Genomic DNA, 25,488 nt, shown 5'->3' on the forward strand with positions numbered 1-25,488 from the left:
TAGCCAGAAATTATTCTGTACTGTCTCTTTTCTAACTTAACACTTATTCTTATTTCCCCTTCATTTTCTTTTCTTTTTAATAATATTTGGATTCGTCAATCTGGGATTTTTTTCTGGTGAGTGGTATGTGTCATATCATCCCATTCTGTGTACTGTTGATTCTGTTAGTGCTGAAACATTCAGAAGGTTTTCTCAAATGCATGTTGAATTTGAAGGGTTTTTTTCCTTTCCCTATTGTTGAAACCACTGTTCAGTGCATATGCTACACAATCTTTGTATGGAGAAGTCAGTTCTTTGAAACCAGTATATCTTGATAGTTAGCTTTAATACACTTGCAGTTGCCTTCTCAAATACTTGATCAAACTTGTAGGATTTCCACACTTGAATTGAATTTATTAAATTTATATGCCGCCCTTCTCCCTAAGGACTCAGGGCGGCTCACAACAATAAAAAGTTAAAAAACATAAAATACAAAATTTAAAAAAGAATTAAACAACAAATGTAATAAATACATAACAATTAACCCAATAAAACCAAATTTAAAACTATAGCCAGTCCAGGCCCGATAGTTGGAACATCCATGTCTTCAGGTCACGGCGGAAGGACCGAAGGTCAAGGGCCATCCGCAGCTCCGGAGGCAACTCATTCCAGAGGGTCGGCGCGCCCACAGAGAAGGCTCTCCCCCTGGGGGTCGCCAGCCGGCATTGCTTAGCCGACGGAACCCTGAGGAGGCCGACTCTGTGGGAGCGAACCGGGCTATGGGAGGTTGACAATGGCAGCAGGTGGTCTCGCAAGTACCCCGGGCCTAAGCCATGTAGGGCTTTAAAGGTAATTACCAGCACCTTGAATCGCACCCGGAGGGCAACCAGAAGCCAATGCAGCTCGCGCAGGAGTGGTGTAACATGGGAGTATCGAGAAACTCCCATAAGCACCCGCGTGGCCACATTTTGCACCAGCTGAAGCCTCCAGGTGCATTTCAAGGGCAGCCCCATGTACAGAGCATTGCAGTAATCCAGGCGAGAAGTGACAAGGGCGTGGGTGACCGTGCATAGGGCATCTCGGTCCAAAAAGGGGCGCAACTGGCGCACCAGGCGAACCTGTGTGAAGGCCCCCCCCGGTCACAGCAGTTAGATGATCCTCCAAGTTAAGCGGTGAATCCAGGAGGATACCCAAGTTGAGGGCCCTTTCTGAGGGGGGCAATACCTCCCCCACCATCAAAAGAGATGGAACATGTTGGACAATACGAGATGCCAGTATCCACAGCCACTCGGTCTTGGAGGGGTTCAGCCTGAGCCTGTTCCTTCCCATCCAGACCCGCACCACCTCCAAGCACCGGGACATCACGTCAAGGGCATCACTGGGTTGGCTCATAGTTATATGTCCTGGATACTACCGGTAGTTCTAGCTGGAATCACTCCAACAGCTCCTAAAGTAGTAGAGAAAGGGGAGTCTTATGTATTTTCTTTCCACAGTTCTTGGAATGTCTGAAGTATGTCTGCCTGTGGGGGTGTCGAGGGATAGAGAAACGTGCTCTCTAGATTTGGAAGCAAACATTACTTATTACAAGTAGTAATTCTCTAATACTACTGATACTGCTTGAAGACGGTGCAGAAACACTCTAGTGAGCCTAATATCTAGCTTATTCCCATCTGCAGTGTAAAGCAGCAAATCTGGAAAAATTGAGCTATGGGTAGAATGACAAATATGAATGCTTCTAACTTTGGAATTGTTTTTTTAAAAAAAATCTTTCAGAACTAGCCTTCTGTAATCTGCAAATAAAATCATGTGATAAATCATAAAGGTGCCAAAGTGCAAATAATAATGCAGTTTTGGTGCTATTCTGGTCTAATATTATTAGAAAATCCTATGAATAGCCCTTTTCTTCATGGTTGTGTGCTTATGGCCAGATATGCTTAAGTATTTTATCACAGGACACTGCTTTTCCTTCTTTATGGCTTTAAAGAGAAATTTGAACATTTATCAGGAGGCTTGTAGCATTTTTTCCTGCTATTATAGATTTCATCAGAATGAATTAAAAGGTAACAAGGTTATTTATTAACATCATGGCATTTATTTCCTGCCTTTTCCTTTGAAGCTCAACACAGTGTATATGGGATTCTTCCGTAATTACATTCTGTTCAACAATAACCCTATGAGGTAGATTGTGCTGAGAGAGAGAGAGAGAGAGAGACCTCTGCGGCTGAAGGTGAATTTGAACTTAGCTGTTTGAAGCACAAAATTGAAAGCTATGGCAGTCATTTTATCCTTGGTTTAAAACACAAGATCATAACACAGATTGCCAACAGTCATAACAAAAGCAAAATAATTTGATAGGATTGGTAATAGGCTTTCTGCTTGTTTTATAGCAAAAGATATAAGAAAGTGATCATTTTAGAAAAATCTACAGAAATGGTTCCTAAAACACCAGACTACCATTACTATTTGCAGTGGCTATGATTTCGTATTAAATCTAATCTAGTGAACAGAAGAATGTGGAATCCTTAAAAAATGACCAGGAGCTCTGCTCTGGGTGGATTAGGATGGTGAGAATGTTGCTGCCCTAATTGAAAGTTACTGGAGTCTATCATGTCAATCTTTCTGGAAAAATTCTGGAGCGTGGGAAAGAAATATTCATAGCAATCTATAAAAATTGGCAGGCTGTTCTAGATTACTTGTTTTCCCAAGCAGTTAAAGGAACATTTGTCAAACTCTGTGAGATACAAAAATCTGAGTTAATTTGTAAGACAGAGGAAGCTAATGATGACATGTGTGGCTTTATCATTATCCTCAGGCTGTAACAAATCAGACATTAGGATGCAAATACAGTGGTACCTCGGTACTCATCATTAATTCGTTCCAGGAGGCATGGTGAGTATCAAAAATAATGAGTACCAAACACATTTTTCCCAATAAGGAATAATGTAAATGAGTCACAAGGCAGCCAACACTGACAAATTCTATGTTGTGCATTGAGTACCGAACAAACGATGGGTACCGGGACAAAATTTCCACATCAAAATGCATTGAGTACCAAATTTGATGAGTTTCAAAGCTATTGAGTACCAAAGTATCACTGTAATTAACGGTACCATTTGAGTGGTGGTCACCATGTCTGTGTCTATCATTTTCACATTAGTATAGTTTGCTGTGGAATGATGGAGTTTTTGATCATATAATTTTTGTGCGAAACACATGCAGATCAGATTGGTATAGAACTTTTGGAGAAATAGCAGGATACAGAAAAAAATGGTCTTTTGGCCTCTCTTCTCTAGGGCTTCCAGAGGGATAGGATTAGGATTATTGTCTTCTTACAGTGAGGATTTTAATTTTTCCTTTGATGAGCACTTGTGGGCTCCAGCAACAATTTGACCTCCCCAAATATTACCAAGGTCATCTTTCCGTTTGCTTTTCCAGAGTCACAATTTCCAATCTTTGGGCTTTTAGGAATCAGTTCTCTCTTGTGACAGCTGGATTACTTTTAAGGAGGGAATTAAAGGCCTTTGTATTATTATATGTGGTTGTTGCATTTGTTTTAATTCTAAATATTTGGCTTGTTAAGTTGTGAACTAATTTTACTGGATAGCATTTTCTGACCAGTTTTTCTTTGGGTCTGGGATGCACCTTGATCAAGAATTATAAATTCTGTAAAGCAGGGGTCCCCAACCCCTGATCTGTGGACCGGTACCAGGCGGCAGCATGCCAGCAACCAGTCCACACAAACAAGCAAAGTCCCATCCGCAGGATGCAGGCAGCATGCAAAACCACACCCCCTCCGGTCCGTGGAAAAACCTCTCTCCACGTAACTGGTCCCTGGTGCCCAAAATTTGAGGGCTTCTGCTGTAAAGGATGAAAGAAAAAAAGGAGATTCTCTGTTTATAACACTGAAGCATAAAGCAAACAAAAAGTAACCATTTATTCCCAGGGACTTGTACAAGAGGCTAAGTACATGTTATGTACAATACATGACCACAAAATGTTAAATAAAGCAATAAAGTTGTTTCAGGAGGGATCAGTGGGTGGATGGGGAACTTCTTAAACTACTACTTCTTTAGTGTTATCTATTTCAAACTGTCCCTCTTACCCACTTTTATCCAATCAACCAAAGAGAAAACTATCTTGGGGCATTATGGGTGGCAGAAGAGATTATTGGCAAGGAAAAGTTTTATAATCTCTGTTGAACAATCTTCACTCTGTAGTGATTGAATTTTTAAAGAGCTGTTCTTTTTTTAAAAAATAAAGTCAGATATTTAGGGGGTGCATTATGTAGTCAGCTAATAGGCAGTTGCAGAGATTTTGCAAAAGCGCTGTCTCTATTACACACAAGAAAAATTAAGTCCTTTCTCAGCTGGGAAGAATCTTGAGGTTGGTGCCAAATCAAATTTGGCTGAAGGCATTGGTCTTCTTTCTAACTTTGCCACCTATATAACCAAGATTTAAAGAACAGTCTCTCAGGAACTGATTATGAATAGATTTCAGTCCCAGGAAAAGCTGTTGATAAAATAGAGAACTAAGTTTTTTCTTTAAGGAAAATAAAGCTATAGACACCTCAGTACAAAACAGTTGGGATACAGCCAAGGCAATGATGAGAGGGGTAGCGAGGGCATACATGGTATACAAAAATAAGGGGAAAAGACAACAACGGGAAAGATTAGAAGGGGAATACAAGAGTTTAGAAGTTATACTCCAACAAGATCCACAAAAAGAGAATATCAAGCAATCTATGGATCTGATTAAACACAAGCTTAATATTTTAGACAAAGAGAAATTAGCACAACAATTGAGAAACACGAAACAAAATTTTTTTGAAAATGCAAATAAACCGGGCCATTGGCTCGCATTTAAATTGGGAAAACAAAAGGGGAAAAACTGGATTCGCGAACTACGAGATGAGGAAGGGAGAATATTCCACCAGGAAGAAAAAAAAAATCATAGCCCAGGAATTTTATGAGCGTTTATACAAAGAAGATAGCCAGGCAAGTGTGGAGAAAATGGAGGAATATTTTCAAAAAGCCAAACTACCCAAGGTCACAGAAGATACCAGAAATATGCTAAACAAGGAAATTCGGCTATCTGAGGTGACAAAAGCTATTAATGCACAAAAGAATAATAAAGCATCGGGCCCCGACGGTCTCCCATCAGAAATTTATAAAGAACTACAAAATATCTTAGCACAACCCCTAGTGGACGTATTTAACGCAGTATTAGAAGGCGCAAGAACGCCTAAATCTTGGTCGGAGGCAAACATAACCCTTATCCCGAAAGATAACACGGACCATACATTAATCCAAAATTATAGACCCATATCACTTCTTAATTCGGACTATAAGATATTTACATCAATTATAGCGGAACGATTGAAACGATTTCTGAATGATTTCATACACGCAGACCAGAATGGTTTTCTCGCTAAGAGACACACTAAGCACAACATTAGAATAATATTAGATACGTTGGAGTACTATGAATTACATAGTGGCCAACAGATGGCATTACTTTTTTTAGACGCCCAAAAGGCATTTGATAATGTTAAATGGTCTTTTTTGCTCCAACAGCTTAGCTTTATGAATATGGGTGAAAAATTTATAAATATAATTAGGGCAATTTATGACAACCAGGAAGCAAAAATAATTATTAATGGGGAAGCATCTAGTAAGTTTCAAATTCAAAAGGGAACACGGCAAGGCTGCCCCTTATCACCATTGCTGTTTATATTGACTCTTGAAGTATTAACGAGAATTATAAGAAACGACCCAAAGATAAAAGGATTAACCATTAAAAAGGAAACCTTTAAACTTCAAGCTTTCGCAGACGATCTGGTTTTTATTATGGAGGATCCATGTCAGACAGGACCAAATCTATTGGAAGAACTATCTAAATATGGTGAGGTTGCCGGACTGCGAATAAATAGAAACAAGACCAAGATGATTGTTAAAAATATGACCAATAAACAAAATCTGGCCGGAATCATGGATATAGAAATAGTCAAGAAAATAAAATATCTAGGGATTAACATTACGGCTAGATGCACCTCACTCAAAAAAGATAATTATGATAATGTAGTGAATCAAATAAAAGGTGATCTGGAAAGATGGGGAAATCTAAAACTCTCATTATTGGGAAGAATCGCTGTCATTAAGATGAATATTCTGCCTAAAATCCTGTTTCTGTTTCAGAATATCCCAATACAACTCGATTCTAAATTTTTTCGAAATTTGAATAAATTATCATTAAATTTTGTTTGGCAGGGGAAAAAACCAAGAATTAAATTGAAATATTTACAGGACACGAAGGAAAATGGGGGTTTTGGATTGCCAGACTGGGAATTATATTACCATGCCGCGGCTCTGAGTTGGATTAGAGAATGGGTAATCTTGAGAAATAGAAGACTATTAACTTTAGAGGGTCACGATTTGCAATATGGCTGGCATGCTTTCCTATGGACGGAGAAACAAGGTCTTTTCTCACATTTTCAAAAACATCGGATCAGGCAAGCGTTACTTAATACTTGGAAAAAAAATTAGATCTCACAATTACACTAAAATACCGGTCTGGCTATCCACCCTTGAAGCGATTGTTTACCCAAATCTATTTGATTTGGGTAACATAATCTCATACAAGGATATTCTGAATGAGGAGGGGGAATTGAAACTTAGGAATGAACTAGAATTACAAGGTATAAAACTCGATTGGTGGGCCTACTTACAAATCCAATCGAGATTTAGGAAGGATAAAAATGAATGGGGGATATATACCTCTGAAACAGCATTGGACAAAATATTATTGGGACCAGACTCTAAACAAATAAGGAATTTATATAAATTGCTTTTGGGATATAAGCTGTTTGAAGAGCAAGTGAAAGACCCCATGTTGATCTGGGCTAACAATTTAGGACATAACATTGACTTAGGTACTTGGCAAACAATTTGGGATAGAAATAAAAGGATAACACTGGCCTCATCGTATAAAGAAAATTTATTTAAAATGTTTTACCGATGGCATCTTCCCCCAGCCCGTCTAGCAAAAATGTATACAACAGCATCTCCCAAATGTTGGAAGTGCTCTGAAGAGATAGGCACATACTTCCACACGTGGTGGTCTTGCAGTAAAACACAAAAATTTTGGAGAATGATTTGGATTTGGCTGAAAGAAATATTGAAACAAGATATTGAGTTTAGTCCAGAACTTTTCTTGTTGGGAATTACGAAAGAGAAATATCCTAAAGATGTGCTATATTTAATGATTCATATTATCACAGCAGCTAGAATATCATTTGCGCAAAAATGGAAAAAGAATGAGATCCCAGGAGAAAAAGAGGTTATTAGGAAAATTTGGGATTGCGCTGAAATGGACAAATTAACTTTGGAACTAAAGAATAAAGATCAATCAGACTATTATAGAATTTGGAACAAATTGTATCTTTGGATGGATAAAAAGAAAGGTCTCTATTAGGTTTTACAGACTAGCTCACTGTTTTAAATATTGTGTTATTTCACCGATTTGTAATTTAAGTGTATTTAAGTGTATTTTTGATGTACATATATACATGTATATATATATATTTGAACATTGTAGACAAAAAGGTTTGTCAGCTCGCTGGTACTGTGTCCAATGTTTTTAAATAATAAATTTAATAAAAAATTTAAAAAAAAGAAAAGCTGTTGATAAAATAGAGAGGTACTTAGCATTTCTCCCCTTAAATCACAATTCACAGTTAATGCACAATCAACTGTGCGATTCCTTTTAAAGACAACTTGAAATGCAAGAGATCCTGCAAAGATGCTCCAAGCCTTAGGAAAACTATTCCTTGCCATGCTTTGCATCTGAGGCTGTCATGTCTTTTGCATTTATTTGCCAAATGTCTTGCTTAAAATATTTCTGATTCCATTATTGCTAGTGGCCTAGAGTGGAGTGCAGCTAGGACTCAGCTGTGGGTGTTGGGTTAATACGTTAGGTATGTATGTGTGGAAAAGACAGTGGAAGGAATGCCCGTTCTTCTGGAAGCATCCAGCACTTACAAAATCAATTCTGATTTTTCACACAGCAATTCATTTGGACCTCAGAAGCCTATCCCATTACGTTTAAAAATGAAAGTACATGCCAAGTTTCTCATCTTCATCTTAATGTTATAATTGCTGGCATTGTATTCCATTATATTGGGAAGTTAGGTATGAAAGAGACACATCCTTATATGTCTTTAATTTATTTGACATTTCATTCAACCGCATGTAGGATACACAAACCCATTTCCTTTTATTTTAAGCAAAGTCCGGCACAGTTGTGTTCAGAGAAAGCAGATTGATGTACATTTCTACCCTTTGTCTGAACTCCAGTGCACTTAAAAACAAACTGGGGGGACAGAAGTGAATGGAAGAAAGTCTCTAATTGCCTAAGGCATAAAAATACTGTCCTGACCAATGCTAATGTAAGTGTTGCTTCTGTCTTGACCTGTGTCCCTCCTTTCAGTTTCAGGCCAAGGGCATATTACCTTGCAGACAGCGATGAAGAATCTTCTAGTGCAGGATCCTCAGAGGAAGATGATGTTCCAGAAGCATCAGGAAGCGAAAAGAATTTAGTGGCAGGAGCAGAAGGGTGAGTCTTTGCTTTCAGGCAGCCGTTGGTTCAGTTTGTCTCTGGCTATTGTGTGCATTATCAACAATGGTGCATCTTTCGTTGGTGCTTAGTCATTCAATCAAAGGTATCTTCTCTTTCTCTAACAATAAAAAAAAATCTAGTTGTGTGTGTGTGTGTGTGTGTATGGTTATATTATTTCACAGTAGGTTTGTGTAGTACTTTGAACCAAAGGCAAAAGGTACTTTGGAACATACAGAAATGCTAATATAGTTCCTATCCACAATTCCTTGAAGCACTTGCAGTTTTTCCTTGGATTGTGCAAGACTGCTCCATAGCTGCAGTGCAACCCTAGGAAAAGACGTTAGGAATTACCTGGCCAGGGTTGAACCTGCCTATCCAATAAAAATTTATTTTATTTATTTAATTAGATTTCTATACCGCCCTATTCCTGAAGGACTCAGGGCGGTTTACAGGGCAGCATAAAATACAATATAAAAGATAATATAAAATTAAAATAAATTAAATTAATTAAGCCCAACAATTAAAACAATATTTAAAAAGCGAAAACCCCTTCAGTCCAGGCCTGATAAATCGAAAAGCCAGGTTTTCAGGTCCTGGCGAAATGAACGCAGATCGGGGGCAGTCCGGAGTTCCACAGGTAAATCATTCCAAAGGGCAGGCGCACCCACAGAGAATGCCCTCCCTCTGGGGATCACCCGCTGGCACTCCCTAACCGGCGGCACCCTAAGGAGGGCCTCTCTATGGGAGCGCACAGGATGATGGGAAGTTGATGCTGGCAGCAGGTGCTCCCTAAGATAATCCGGACCCATGCCATGTAGGGCTTTATAGGTCATCACCAGCACCTTGAATCTCACCCGGAGGGCAACTGGAAGCCAATGAAGCTCGCGGAGAAGAGGCGTTACACGGGAGTATCGGGAGACTCCCATCACAACTCACGCGGCTGCATTCTGCACCAGCTGAAGCCTCCAAGTGGTCCTCAAGGGCAGCCCCATGTAGAGAGCATTGCAGTAGTCTAACCGAGAGGTCACGAGCGCATGAGTGACTGTGCGTAGGGCATCTCGGTCCAGATAGGGCCGCAACTGGCGCACCAGGCAAACCTGGGCAAAAGCCCCCCTGGTCACAGCACCTATGTGGTCTTCTAAACTGAGCCGTGAAAAATGTCACAAGAAGGCCCATATGTACTTCTTACTCTGTTTGAAGCAAAAATATGGGCCAGACAGCAGGGCCTTCTCTGTTTTGGCCCCTGCACTTTGGAACTCCCTGCTTTGAAAGATTTGAGTAGCCCCATCCTCCAGACACTTTGGGAAGCTGTTAAAATAATATTATGTCCCTTTGCTTTGCATCAGGATGGAATGTTTCTGGGGGCCATCAGCAGGACTCCTATTGATTGCAGGATTTTTTGTTTTCATTTTGTATTTTAAATCTGTTAGAGTCCATCCAGAGGCTCCACCTTAGGGCAATTTACAAAAACTGGGAAGTCAATCAGCCAATAACAGCAACATGATTGGTTTAATGAGTTGTAGAGATGTATTATGTGCTTGCCTCAAATGCCCTGAAAACATTGTACAATGTCTCAAATTAAATTCGACCTAAATAGGATATTTAAGCTAACTCTATAAATGTTTCAATGTTTGCAGTCTATATTTATCATTTTAATGCTTTCGGTGATGCAGTTTTCAGAGTGCCAATTTTACTGGCCATACATCTGGAAATAATTAGATACTTGTTATTACAATAATCCAAATGGCCTTGTCTCATTAGGTGATTCTTAATTATATTTGCTAATTAGTAGAAAAAAATATAAGGGATATGAGGCAGCCCTGTTTTTTCATATTTGGCATTTATAAATTTACAAGTCATGATGTAAATTATCTAGTTTTGAAGATGGCTGTTTTCAGCAGTTATTGGATAAAAGATTTAGAATGAATTAGGTCTAAGAAATAATTATGATCATGATATTATGATACAATTATGATTATGATATTTTCATGTATATAGCAGCTTATTTTATAGTTAACAAATTCAGTGTGTAAGAACATCCAACTTGTATATTTCAAGTGCTGCCGAGAGAGGAGAATAGTACAGGCTGAATGAAATATAGTTCTTTAATCAAAAATAAATGTTGCATGGATTTTTCTGAATTGCTGGTTAGATGATGTCTGAAAATATCTCTATGTTAATGCAAACAAACATTTAGATAACAGACATTGAAATGTTTCTTTGGACTAGCATAGAGATCAATGCAGCTTCTTAGCAAGATTATAAATAATTTAGCAACTGTAACAGATGATCGAAGTTGCAGAAATAATTATTTTCCTGTAGCTATTTTTAAGTCTTTACTTGAGAGAAAGATCATTCTGCTTTATCTGTTGCAGAAAAGTTTATCCTTTTTTTCATTTCAGCAGAGAGGATTTGCTGCTGCTGTTATTTAATAATAAGGTAGTAATAATAGTTGATTCTTGCCAATCAACTGCACATCATCCAAAGATTAATCAATAGATTTAATAGTCCTTTGGGTACATAGATTATGTTTAGCAGCATTGTCAAATTTCTAGCAGGCATGGCTTATTTATTTTCAGAAAAATGTCTGACTTTACTTTTAATTACAATCTTTATTTTCTTACATCTAACATTTATATTCCCCAGCTCTTGCCAACCTAGCAGTTTGAAAGCATGCAAATGCGAGTAGATAAATAGGTACCACTATGGTGGGAAGGTAACAGCGCTCCGTGACATCATCCTGGCCACATGACCATGGAAATGTCTTCAGGCAGCATTGGCTCAGAGATGAGCAGTGGCCCTATAATCAGCAACGACTAACAGACTAAAATCCCCAGAGGCTTCTTTTTTAAACATTTATAGTCTGCATTTCTAATCTACTGGGATCCACACCAAGTAACAATCAAACCTAAAGGTGCAGCAAAACCATAATATAAAAAGTTGAGAAAAATAATACCATAAGGAAAAATCCAGAATTCGTTAATTTACGCATTCTCTTGCTAAATCCTTAAATTTGCAGTTTGGGGTTGAAAGGTCCACTGCAGCTACGTAAGCCACCTGTTTGGCCTGAGCTCTCAAACATTTGGGAGAAATCCCAGCAGCATATAGGACAGGGGTCTTCAAACCTGGCCCTTTTATGACTTGTGGACTTCAAATCCCAGAATTCCTCAGCCAGCAGCGTAAGAGGAATAGTGAACATTGGGCCAACTGTTTACCAAAATCCTTAATATGTGAGTAACTAACGTCCGATTTTAAATTAGTTCTGATTTATAGTGCAGGCACTTGTCACAGCCAGGTCTATGGATCTTTCCATTTTTATTCACAAAAACTATAAGTCTTTGCTGTCTATGCACTTGTACATTTCACAATCTTTAGCAGCAGACTGGCATTCTGTGCCCTTAACATGTTGTATTTTCAGCTGCAGAATACCCCCAAAGCATTACCGTAGCCTTTATTTTTTTAAAGGGCAGCTGAAACTTACTTAGATGACTTCCTCTTCTTTCCTCCCTTAAAGGTATCCATCAGGGCACCGAACAAGTAAAATAATGAGATTTGTGGATAAAATTACCAAGTCAAAATATTTCCAGAAGGCGACTGAGACAGAATTCATTAAGAAAAAGATTGAGGAAGTCTCCAATACACCCCTCCTGCTCACTGTTGAGGTGCAAGAGTGTAAAGGGATGTTAGTAATTAACATTCCTCCCCCGCCTACTGATCGGATCTGGTAAGTGTAATTAAGAAGACTTATGATTTTGGAATCCATCATGTATAATGTGGCACTCAAACTTTTCAGAGAGCCAAAATAATGTAGATTTCTTATTTTTCTGAGTGGCTGTGAAAGAAGTCCCTAAAACATTTTATTCTCTAGTCCCCTAATTTCCCACTTTTTTTCACATCCTTCCAAGATAATAATAAAAGCGCTGGACCATTTGATTAATGAACTATAAAGATTAATACAACAGAAATGTAGTTTTGAGGTCATACAGGAGAGCATGCTTATAAAATCAAAATTGGTCTGCAGGGTGAGATCATTGTTACAGAATTCAACAAGTATTCAGATGATTCTTAGTAAGGATCCTTTTTAGAAAATTGCAGTGCCAATGTGTGAGTCATAAGCGACAGTCTGACATGTACCATTTTATTCAGGGTTAAATAAGTTAATTCTGAGAGAAAGTGTGTGGGATTTTGCCACTAACTCCTATGAACAGTTACTGACAAAGATAATGGAACTGGATGTTATTTTAAAAGAGATCTTTTGTAAAAAATGTACAGTTCCATTTTTATTATGCATTTTGTAAACTTCCAGAAACTGAGAAGCTACAAAGCTTAGCAATTTTATCATCCATGAATAAAAGCTATGGCAACCAGAAATCAGGTCAAAAAGAAAGATTACCACTTGTTCTTTCTTTTCACCTACCTTTCCCTTCCTTTAATATGGAATAATACAGAAGCATGCTGGGTAAAAGAGCCTATTTAACTACATAAATCCTCTACAGAGGTATTAAGAGGTCAATGCCAAGGCTTTTTCCAGTGGTTTTTTATAAATAGTATCAAAGGAGAAAAACTATTTCAGTGTTTCTTTTTATCTGAAACAAATATGGAATGAAATTGTGAATGAAATTTTGTTTTCATTTATCCAGGAGTGTTTCGCTGAACATTTATATTCTTGCCTTTTTGTCTGTGAGATTCAAAGCAGTTTATATAGGGTTTCCCATAATTTTATTCTCACAACACCTCAGTGAGGTCCGTATTCATTGAGGAGTTGAAGTTGGGCCTTCTCAGTTCAATATTTTCACCATTGGATACCTTAATTGAGGTGGGATCCCATTTTTTTCAAATGAAAATATTTGACAAAGGAGAGATCCTCAGTTACACCTGAGGAAATTAACCTCTAGCACAGAGGTCCCCAACCTTTTGGGCACCAGGGACCGGTTACGTGGAGAGAGGTTTTTCTGCAGACCGGAGGGGGCGTGGTTTCATGTACTGCCTGCATCCCGCGGATGGGGCTTTGCTTGTTTGCACGGACTGGTTTCTGGCATGTCGCAGTCCGGTGCCAGTCCATGGACCACAGGATGGGGACCCCTGCTCTAGGAGGAGCAGAGTGTAATTCAATACAGAAAACATTATCTTGGTCCAACAATACATAATTATTTTAAACTGTATTGGAAAAAGGGTTAATGACAAGTGATAGCCAAATCTGGCCCTAGGTTCTGCCTCAGTTTACCTTCCCAATAAGCAACCCAGACAGAAGATCATTTAAAAGCCATTTATTAGGGTACCCTGATAAAGTGGGATCTCCCTATGAAAAGGGAGAACCCAAAGATCCATCTTACATTCCCTTTTATAGTTAACACAACAAAGAAAATGCAAGAGGGAAGTTGACTGGACGAGATAAAAGTTAACTTCTCCTTTGCACAAAAGTTGTTTGCAGTTCATGAAGGAACGTACCAGACAACAGCTTTGCACCAACAATTTTTTTATCAGGAAATAGTATCCATCCATTCTTCTGTAATTTATCTTTTCAGTTTAGGAACGTTAGAAGCTATCAATCAATCCATACAGTGATAGGATAAAATGTTTTCCTACATTCCAGTGTATAGTGGTCTGATAAATAATCATAAAGGAGAGAAATAAATTAAAATACAAAGTAACTATGTTAGTTAGCAAGTTACAAAATCCATGTCATGTGCCCCTCACAAGTAAGAATGTAAAAAGGTGCTGATTTGATTTCTTACTGTGGTCATTCTTGAGAGAATCATAGTACCTACTGCTAGATAATTAGGACTTAATCTCAGTTATAAGTCAGGTGTATAAAATTTTTCAGACATAAAATCCTTCACCATCTACTATTAGTTGGGTACTAGACTTCAACAATAACACTAATTGTTAATATATATCTGATCTCACAATGACAGATTGTGAATTGGACACATCTATTTACAGGGTACATAGAAGAAATGAAACTATACTCCTGAACTAAAGGGGGAAATGAGACTGTTTTTAATGTTGAGATATGGACTCACTTGGAATAAATATTTTGTTGAACACAATAGTTTAGTGCTGCACAATGCACGACCTGTGGGCTGCGTGCAGCCTACCAAGCAACCTCGTGTGCTGAAGTGTTTTAAAACAGTAATAAATTCACTATTGCCCAAAAAGATGCATTGCTAAGCGTCTCCAAGACTCACCATTGCTGCCAGCTTCAGTCCCATTGCCACTCAACCGGCTGCCAAATAGCCGTTTGTTATGCCAGATATTCCTTTGCAGCCCACAGTCATTTTTAATTTATCAGTGAGCATTTCCCCTTGGTGAGTTGTGCAGGCCTGGATTTAGAGCCTCCAAGCCTCCTCCAAGCACAAAATCCTTGAACATAAAAAGCAAATGCACAAGATTAGGCTATATGAGGTAGTATAACCATCCCTGACCTAGACTGCTTCAGATGTCTGAAACCACAAGTCCCAGAAGCCAGCAAGATTGGGGTTGGGGAGCATGATGTAGTCATGGGCACATTTCTAAATTAAAATTTCTGCTTGTACAAGAATATCCCAGGATGGCTTTGGATAAACAGGTCTCATCTGAGCACGGATTATATTCTCCCAGAGGCCTTCAAGAAAATATGGCATACAAATATGAGGTAGAAACATCTTTAAACCTGTAACATTTTCTTTGTCTTCAGGTACGGTTTCCGAAGACCCCCTTACCTGGAGCTAAAAGCTCGGCCAAAACTTGGTGAAAGAGAAGTGACTTTGGTTCATGTGACTGAGTGGATAGAGAAGAAACTAGAACAAGAATTCCAGGTACTTCAAATGCCATTAGCATTGATTGTGTTAGACATGTCAAACACAAGGCCCGGGGGCCGGATCCGGCCCGCAAAGTGGTTTCATGCGGCCCGTGAAGCCATCCTGGAAACAGTGAGGGAACGGCCCCCACTGCCTTGGCCCTGGCCCAGAGACCCTCCTTCTGCCAGAGACCCTCAGATCTGTCCCACTCCTGCCCAGGCCCCCATAGGCACCCTTGATGCGAACGATGTAGAGCTGGCCATGCCCACCCAGTAGGCCATATGCACTCTAGCCACGCCCACCCAGTAGGCCACGCCCACCCAGGGCACACTCACCTGGCCCCTTCAGGGCAACCGCAATGCTGATGCGGCCCTCAATGAAATTGAGTTTGACACCCCTGTGTTAAAAGAATAAGTAAGACATCAGCTAAGCCATCTGCAAGCTTGAAGATGGTAGAATGTAATCAAGCTCAGACAGCACCAAGCACGCCTCATTTCAACCCAGAGCTATAAATATTCCCCTTTATTGATGCAGTCGCTAAGTGACTCTTCCCCATTGACTTTGCTTGTCAGAAGGCCGCAAAAAGTGCTCACATGACACACACACACACACACACACACCCCGGACACTACAACCTCATAAATATATACAGGCTGCCAAGCACCCAAATTTTAATCAGGTGACCATGGGGATGCTGGAACGGTCGTGTGAAAAATGGTCATAAGTCACTTTTTTCTGTGTCATTTCTTTAAAACAGTCACTAAATAAACAGTTCTAAGACAAGGACTATCTGAAAGGAGGCACCAAGTGAGATCACTGGTACTCCAAAATACTTTTTTCTTTGGACCTGAAGTGTGCCATATCCACACTAAAATACCTTCGGTGTTCATATTTTTAAAGTAGGGGAATAATGCCTGGTTTTAATTTCCTTTAAGAGATACCAAATAATTAGAAGGAATATTATTGTGGATAATCTCATTAAAAAAAGACTGATTTTGACCTGGGACAAATAGTTTGAATAAATTATTGCTCATTCTTTTCTATTGACTATATTTCTAGAATTCTGTTCATCATGAATTTATTGAACTGTTGAACCTATTCAAATTTTTAGCTATTTCCTTTAAAAATTTGAAATGATGGGGGCAAGGAACAGTAGCAGATAGGAGTCGACTATTTTTTAAAAATGCTTACTGAAATGTAATGGAAGGTAAGATCTTGTAACCTGAAAAAAGCAACATTGCTTTAATACCCTTGACTCTATTCCAAACCTAACCTTAAGGTAGATAGATGTTTACTAATGACCTATGATGTTGATTCAAATAAACCTGTTTAGAATTCTACTTGGCCTGATGGGAGTGTCCAAAATTAAGAGTTTGGTATATTTAATTTCTCATAACTTTTCATTTGAATTGCATTCTAACTCGGTTATTATACCTTGCAGAAAATTTTTGTCATGCCAAACATGGACGATGTTTATATTCCTCTAATGCATTCAGTCATGGACCCCCGCTCATCTATGTGCCCTTTGAAATTCTCTGAAGAAACTGAATTGGAACAATCATGAAACGTGAAGACTGAAGTTTACAGTATTAACAGATGTCATTTTCTTGTTCTCTTTCAAATGAAACAGTCTAGCAGCTGATTTTGTCTTTGTGCCATGTTTTATTTTTTTAAAGATAAAATTGCTTCTGCCAATAATTGCTCCAGTTATGGCTCTCTATTGACTTTAGAACATTAGTTCCATTTCTGCTAGGCTTGAAACCTAGTAGTTAATATGCACTCTTCTGCAGTAAACTAGAAAGAAATCCAACAAGCAGCCATTGATCCAACAGCTTTGATCCACATGGAGTTCTTTATGGATGTGCAGTAATTCAGGATACACCCTGAACACTGGTAGTTTATCTCATCTAGCCATATGGAACTTGTTTTCAATAAGACATGAACATGTCTAACTGGAAGACTTTCTGCTCTGAAGCAGCTGGAGATATAAAATGGAAGTGACATGTTCTTCACTCCTGCACTCCCAATAGCTTGTGTCAAGCAATTTTGAAATGGTTTCTGGAGCTAAGAATGTACATTGGATGTATAGGTGATATTGTCAATCCATGTAGATTATACATAGTAACTTATTTTTTTCATATGAAATTGAGTTTCTTGGAAATGAGTAGCCATATAAAACACGCAAACATACAGAATTGGTTGTTAAGGGATTTTGATTCTTTAGAAAAACAAATTAAGATAAAGCCATGAGACCATACAGTAAGCCTTCTAGTTAGTGCATTACAATTGCAGAAGTTGTGATTGATGGCTCTGGGAGTTGAGTACACATGGAAATGCCCTAAACCAAGCACGTACTCATTAGAAAAGATTGCATGGAAGGAGCCATTCACTTTCACAAACCAGAATGTTCACAGCTGTTTTTCTTCCTAACTATGTAGTGGATCCTTGTTTAATCATTTAAGGAGGTGCAAATCTTGATTAGTTATGTTGACAAAAAATGAACTGTAAAGCAGCTTGTAGGCTGGTATTAGTATTCCTGTATGAAAGTAACACCACCAAAGCACTAGTGAGAATGGCCAAGAGAACACTACCTTGCTGTTCCTTTTCTGTATGGACTAAACACATATACTGAATCTTGTCTCTTCTGAACACTACATAAGCAATGAGTGTTTCTTGATACTCAGTATTGCCAACTACTTGTTGAAAGAATGTTAGTTTACAAAGAAAGCAGGTGAGTTCACTCTCTGATAGTGTACTACGCTTTACATATTTTTAAAATCTTTTTTGTATGTTGTGTTAGGTTCCTGCGTCCAAATTTCTCATGATTTGCAACCTTTCAATGAAGCTGATTGAAATTTTTTAAAAGCACCTTGCCTGAAACCTATTTAAAATTTAGCATTTAATATATTGACATATTCATATTATTTGGACATTTTGTTACCTCAACTCTGGGACCATTCCATTTTATGTACTATCCTTCTCATCTCAATGAAAGCATTTGGCTTCCTCTTAAATCTGCATGTCTTATTCACAGCTTTTTTTCCCACCTCTGTACAATGAGTCAAAATAGTAGATGCACAAATATGTAATCAGTTATCCAGGTTGGCACAAGTAAATTTACTGCACTTCATAATTGGACTGTGTGGGTTACTACAGTGGGCTTGCTTTGTTTTTTTCAAATAAACTTATCCCATGTCAAAAATCTCTTTTGATATTTGGTGGGGTAGAAATGTAGATGCATATCCAGGAATGTAGCACTCATTGTTCAGCGAGACTGAAATACTGAAAAATTACCCAATCATATTCTAGAATTCCTTTGAACATTTCAGCTCTTATATCCAGTACTCATGAAAGATACATTTTCTGTGGCAGCAGTCAGGCAAAATAGATCATGTCTCATGACACCTGGAGCCAGCTAGTTCTCTAAGCCAAGAGTACTCGAGATTCTTTTGGTGATTGAGCCTAGAGCAGGGGTGTCAAACTCGCGTCACGTGACGTATTGTGACTTTTTCCCCATTGCTGGCAATGAGGTGGGCGCGGTTTCGCTATGATGCATCCAGTCCACAGGCCAGCAGTTTGACACCCCTGGCCTAAAGCATAAAAAGCTCAAGAATTAAAATAGCATACAGTTCTTCAGGATTTAATTTTGCATTCCTACAGGCTTCCTCAATCTTGCTCCAAATAGAAGGTCTGAGATTTATTTATTTTTTTGTTACAGTATGTAAAAACATTTTCTTCCATTTGTAAAGTTTTAGGGATGCCACCACATCTAAATAACAGTTAGCTTCCCAGATAGGAAGACTTGCAACAACCCTTAAGAACAAGGGTTTTTTTCTGTATTGATACACTGTGATCTAAAACATGATTCAGTGTTATAGCTATGCGAACTATCCAATCAAATGTTTCAGGATTTCTCCAAAATTGCTGCTCAGTAAGTAGAAGTGGTTGTATCTCTTGGTCAGCTGCCTCAAGAGATGCACCCGTTTCTATGTTCCTTTACAGTCAACATCTCAAGATATAATTTAAAGCTGCACCTAAGACCAGATGCACAACAAAGGGTGCAGGCCTTTTCCCTAAATAACCGGGCATTAACTACATGGTATAGCCATGCACAATAAAGAGTTCAGGTTTTTTCCCTAAATAACCAGACACTAGGAACTACATGGGACAGCCTATGTACTTACATTAAACCAGAGGCCATGGTTTAGCATCGCAAATTTAAGTCAAATTGATAGTATCCAGTATCCATTGTCACAAGATCCCAGATTGTTTCATTACAATCACATTATGCTAATTTAACCAGCATCAATTTATTTTATAGCATTACTAAAGTTTTGCCCAGATCCTTCAAGAGATCTTGACTTAACTGTAGATACAATTATATTTATGCAGAGGTTCCCAGAGATGTGAAAATTTTAAGGGTTTCTCTAGGTCAGGTGTGTCAAACTGGCACCCACATGCCAGGTGTGTCATGCGGCCACGCCTACCCCAGCCCCACAAAGGCAAAATATATCACGATATGTCACATGATGCAATCAAGTTGGACACCCGTGCTCTAGGTTAAAAAGGTTGAGAGGCTGCTCTGTAGAACTTTTAACTATTCCTCGAAAGAAAAAATTTATCCAGGAATAGATCAATTCACCTCCTTGAAATATTGGTATCTAATTTTAAGCTACACATTCAACATGTTGGCACTCTTAATATGCTCCAGTTGCTTATCTCATTACTATATTCAGTAGCATTAAAGGAAATGTGATTGTCAACAAGTTGTGTCAGTTACAAACATGCTTGAGTGGTTCTTTGCAAAGAACTCTGGTTATAAGATTTATCCATACTAGTGTTTTAAGTTGTGGCTAAATCAGAGGGCTGTGCTTTTGAAATCTGGTTTGTTTTCATTAAGTTGTCCTAAACACCATGGAAGGAAATTAGCAGTGAAGCACCCTACCTTGACTGCTGGCTTTTGTTGGATGCTCCACTAGCATGCCAAAGATGGATATGTGCTTTTTGATGAAATATGGCACCAAGGAGATAGCAGTCAGCTGCAGTGCATTATAGCTTGTCTGAGTAGGGCTTTACACACTTTTTCCCAATGCTAGATTGTTACTGCCCCCCGTAGATAGGGCTCGCAACCTGGGTGTCCTCCTAGATTCACAGCTCTCCTTAGAAGATCACATAGGAGCTGTGACTAGGGGGGCTTTCACTCAGGTTCGTCTGGTGCGCCAGCTACGACCCTATCTGGACCTGGATGCCTTACGTACAGTCACCCATGCACTTGTGACCTCTCGTCTTGACTACTGCAACGCTCTTTACATGGGGCTGCCCTTGAGAATCACTCGGAAGCTTCAGCTGGTACAGAGTGCAGCTGCACGGACTTTTTGGGGCTCCCCAATACTCCCATATTACACCTCTGCTTCGTGAGCTGCACTGGCTTCCAGTTGCCTTCCGGGTGAAATTCAAGGTGCTAGTGATGACATACAAAGCCCTACATGGCATGGGTCCGGATTACCTACGGGAGCACCTACTGCCAGCGTCAACACCCCTCCGTCCTGTGCGCTCCCACAGAGAGGGCCTCCTCAGGGTGCCACCGGTCAGAGAATGTCGGCTGGTGACCCCCAGAGGGAGAGCATTCTCAGTGGGTGCGCCAATCCTCTGGAACCGCTTACCAGCCGAAATCCGGATGGCCCCCGACCTTCGCACCTTTCGGAGAGATTTAAAAACCTATCTATTCCAGCAAGCCGGCCTGGCCTGATAGATTTGGGGTTTTATTTGTAGATCTGGGGTTTTATTTTATTGTTGGTTTATTGTATACTTACTTTGCTCTGTACACCGCCCTGAGTCCTCCGGGAGAAGGGCGGTATATAAAACGAATAAATAAATAAATAATCTTTGAAGATAGGATTATGCAAAGACTGTCAAGCAATAAGAACCCAAGTAACAAGCCAATCTTTCCTTTTAATTCATGTTATCTTCAGATATTCTAGCAAAGATAAAACTGAAGCACTCCTACGTAATACTCTTTCCAGATGATCAAGCCTCTGAATATTCACTGCAGTTTTTTGAGGCACTTACATATTTTAACATTAAGCATGAGATGGATTGTAACTTGTCTTTAAAAGAATCACTCAGGTTTAAGCTGAGCAACACCAGTTATAAGCAAGCTTTTTATTTTTGCACTGTAGCGTAGCTAGTGAGACCATGAATGGGCCATGCACCAGTTCAAAGGCAGTGCTTCAAAGCTATCTGAAAAAAATATCCAAAGCAAAGTCTTTTAAAATTTATTTATTTACATTCAGAACATTCCCACATTGGTCCTCTTTGTGTTGCTCTATTCAACAAGCAGTAGTTGGTTCCAGAGGTTTTCATTCAACATCAAGAGAATCTTGGCATACCTACAGCAAAAAAGCAGAATTTAGGGTAGTGATTTAAGAATACCGAGATATCTTTGCTCAAACCTAACAAAATTAGTTTTTTTAAAAAACAAAACGAGAACATATCACTGAATGTTGAGAGCTAGGACACTATTACCTGCACCTGGGCAACTAATGCTGGTGGCTCAGATATAGTCTCTCTTCATCTGCATCAGCAGTCTAACACGCCAAGAAATATCATCACAGCAGCCAGCATAGTATTCCCAATTTAGATCACCCAACAGCAGGATTAAAAAGGTTTATTTTGATGTGCTCACAAGGAGATGCAGACATATCCCTCCCCTACTGCAGTTCTTTGGAGACATGATTCCAACAATGTAGGGGAAACCTTTGAGTCTTTTAAGACTAACCATCCATATCAGACATGTCATCCATGATTTTCACTTCTCTTTTAATGACATCCATAGTAGTAGTCATCCCTGTGTGCTCATAAATTCCACTGTATGGAAAACTTCTTTGTTCTAAGCATCAATCAGCTTCACCGCAGGATTGCTGGCACTTGCACATTTTGAGAGGGAAAGAAGTTCCCACCTTTCCAACTCAGCACATACAGTCATCATAATCTAGAATAAAGTTCTATTTTTTTTTAATATGGCAAGTGAGTAATTCCCTATACACCAATTCCAACTTCTTTTTCAAATGTACAAACTAAAGCAGGGGTCTTCAAACTTGGCCCTTTTATGACTTGTGGACTTCAACTCCCAGAATTCCTCAGCCAGCAAAGCTTTGCTGGCTGAGGAATTCTGGGAGTTGAAGTCCACAAGTCATAAAAGGGCCAAGTTTGAAGACCCCTGAACTATAAAGCATTACAGAAGGAGCACAACACATCTGAAAGCACAGGGAGGGGGGGCGCTTTAGCATCAGCAGAGTCCTATTCCTAAAGCTCACAAAATCTACCTCTGGCATCAAGAGATATACCGGGCCTCTCTCCAGTTCTTGCAAAAGCAAACTATAACAACCTACTGCCCAATTTATTTACCCTGGTCAAGACTTGACCACCAAACCCAAGAGGGAAATGCACCTCCACACCACAGTACAAAATACCATAAGAAGCCCCAAAGTCCCCCCCCCTTTTCACGGACGGAGTTTTCTCAGCACTAAAGGACAATACATTCAAGGGCACTTAGCACATCCAACTCCACCGCGAGTCGTTGTCAAAAAACATTTCTCAAAAAATTACTGTGTAACGCAGGGGTAGGCAACCTCGGCTCTTTTATGACTCATGGACTTCAACTCCCAGAATTCCTGAGTCAGCTCTGCTGACTCAGGAATTCTGGGAGTTGAAGTCCATGAGTCATAAAAGAGCCGAGGTTGCCTACCCGTGGTATAACGCAATGCATTGCCCACCCACACACACACACACACCTTCTCAGTTGATAAGTTTTGTGGCGTTTCGCAAAACTGGCTCTAAAAGCCCGGAACTGCCGTTGGGAGAGCGCTTGAACCCCCTTAAGGCAAAGGTGCACGAGTGCAGTTAGTAAGCCAGCCCCCCAAAATCAGAGCAGCGAGGCACGACGTGATTCCTCCCCATCCCGGGCCACAACCGTGAGTGAGACCAACGCGTCTGCTCAATTTCCAGGCGTTTCGACCCGAAACGTTTGCCAGGCTCTAATCGCAATCGGGACCACCGCACGTCTGTAGGATGCAAAAACACCCAACGACCGCTAGATGGCACCGAAGAGATATACTGTTAAAAAAGCTGCGAACGTTTTCTCGCTGAACGATCGTTCAGATTGCCGAAGCGCGGGTGTAAGCAAGAGGGAATTTCTTTGCTAGCAACGACAGCACCCAAAAAAAAAAAAAAGAAAGGGCGCGGCGAGCACGCACCTCCCACGCCGTGGGTCCCACGACGAAAAGGCTGAATGCGCGGCCTGCGTCTCTATTTATAGTCCACGTGGCGCCCAGGGACGCGCCCCTTTCCCAGCAGCCAATCGCATTGCTACGACTCCGTTCACGTGATCGGCGCCAACTCGAGGTAAGGGTGCCGGTTAGCGCGCAATGCTGATATTTTTCCCCGCCGTGTTTTTGATCTTTGTTTTTTTGGGGGGGATGCTAAATTGTTACGTTCCTCTCAATTTTGGCACGAGAAAAGAAACCGCGGCAAATTTACAATCTCAGTCCTATGCTTGCCTATCCGCCAGTTTTAATGAGACTTTCTCCCAGCTGAGTTGATATTGTTGTTGTTGTTAGTTGCGAAGTCGTGCCCAACCCATCGCGGCCCTATGGACAACGTTCCTCCAGGCCTTCCTGTCCTCTACCATCTTCTGGAGTCCATTTAAGCTCACGCCTACTGCTTCAGTGACTCCATCCAGCCACCTCATTCTCTGTCGTCCCCTTCTTCTCTTGCCCTCAATCTTTCCCAGCATTAGGCTCTTCTCCAGTGAGTCCTTCCTTCTCATTAGGTGGCCAAAGTATTTGAGTTTTAGCTTCAGGATATGGTCTTCTAAAGAGCAGTCAGGGTTGATCTCCTCTAGGACTGACCGGTTTGATCGCCTTGCAGTCCAAGGGACTCGCAGGAGTCTTCTCCAGCACCATAGTTCAAAGGCCTCAATTCTTTGGCGCTCAGCCTTTCTTATGGTCCAGCTTTCACTGCCATACATTGCAACTGGGAAGACCATAGCCTTGACTATACACACTTTTGTTGACAGGGTGATGTCTCTGCTTTTTAGTGTGCTTTCTAGATTTGCCATGGCTTTCCTCCCAAGGAGCAAGCGTCTTTTAATTTCTTGACTACAGTCCCCATCTGCAGTGATCTTGGAGCCCAGGAAAATAAAATCTGTCACTACCTCCATTTCTTCCCCATCTATTTGCCAGGAATTGAGAGGGCCGGATGCCATGATCTTGGTTTTCTTAATGTTTAGTTTCAACCCAACTTTTGCACTCTCCTTCTTCACTCGCAACAAGAGGCTCTTTAGTTCCTCTTCACTTTCTGCCATTAGAGTGGTATCATCTGCATATCTTAGGTTGTTGATATTTCTTCCGGCAATCTTAATTCCAACTTTTGATTCATCTAGCCCTGCCTTTCTCATGATGTGCTCTGCATATAAGTTAAATAGGCAGGGCGACAGTATACAGCCTTGCCGGACTCCTTTCCCAATTTTGAACCAATCAGTGGTTTCGTGTCCAGTTCTCACTGTTGCTTCTTGGCCTGCATATAGGTTTCTCAAGAGACAAATAAGATGGTCTGGTATGCCCATCTCTTTAAGGACTTGCCACAGTTTGTTATGATCCACACAATCAAAGGCTTTAGCATAGTCAATGAAGCAGAAGTAGATGTTTTTCTGGAACTCTAGCTTTCTCCATGATCCAGCGTATGTTAGCAATTTGATCTCTAGTTCCTCTGCCTCTTCGAAATCCTGCCTGTACTTCTGGTAGTTCTCGATCCACATACTGCTGGAGTCTAGCTTGTAGAATTTTAAGCATAACTTTACTAGCATGAGAAATGAGTGCAATGGTGCGATAGTTTGAACATTCTTTGGCACTGCCTTTCTTGGAATTGGAATGTAAACTGATCTTTTCCAATCCTGTGGCCACTGTTGAGTTTTCCAAATTTGCTGGCAAATTGAGTGTAGCACTTTTACTGCATCGTCTTTTAAGATTTTGAATAGCTCAGCTGGAATACTGTCACCTCCACTAGCTTTGTTGTTGCTCAGCTTTTCTAAGGCCCACTTCACTTCACATTCTAGGAT

At 40.0% G+C, this 25,488-nt stretch overlaps 1 protein-coding gene and 1 long non-coding RNA gene across 6 annotated transcripts in view; one reads left to right on the forward strand and one right to left on the reverse strand.

Annotated features, from left to right (window-relative positions):
* The window catches only part of TEX2 (testis expressed 2), a 102,198-nt gene extending 84,632 nt beyond the window's left edge, over window positions 1–17,566 (forward strand). For all 3 annotated transcript variants that reach the window (XM_083355436.1, XM_083355435.1, XM_083355437.1), the window contains exons 9-12: window positions 8,464–8,589; window positions 12,107–12,316; window positions 15,269–15,389; window positions 16,813–17,566. In XM_083355436.1, coding sequence (XP_083211562.1) covers window positions 8,464–8,589; window positions 12,107–12,316; window positions 15,269–15,389; window positions 16,813–16,935 — 580 coding nt within the window. In that variant the 3' untranslated portion in view covers window positions 16,936–17,566. The remainder of the gene's footprint in view (window positions 1–8,463; window positions 8,590–12,106; window positions 12,317–15,268; window positions 15,390–16,812) is intronic.
* On the reverse strand, window positions 13,845–22,494 carry LOC310636018. 3 transcript variants are annotated; one of them, XR_014491585.1, is made up of 4 exons: window positions 21,185–22,494; window positions 15,707–15,768; window positions 14,781–14,955; window positions 13,845–14,196 (listed from the first exon to the last, which is right to left on the reverse strand). It is a non-coding gene; the product is annotated as an uncharacterized lncRNA (long non-coding RNA). The 3 variants fall into 3 exon arrangements; XR_014491586.1 differs by having other exon boundaries at window positions 21,659–22,492; XR_014491587.1 differs by lacking the exon at window positions 15,707–15,768 and having other exon boundaries at window positions 21,659–22,490.
* Window positions 22,495–25,488: the final 2,994 nt, after the last annotated feature.

This window comes from Vipera ursinii, assembly GCF_947247035.1.
Source record: "Vipera ursinii genome assembly, chromosome: 2".
In the NCBI taxonomy this organism is placed as follows: Eukaryota; Metazoa; Chordata; class Lepidosauria; order Squamata; family Viperidae; genus Vipera; species Vipera ursinii.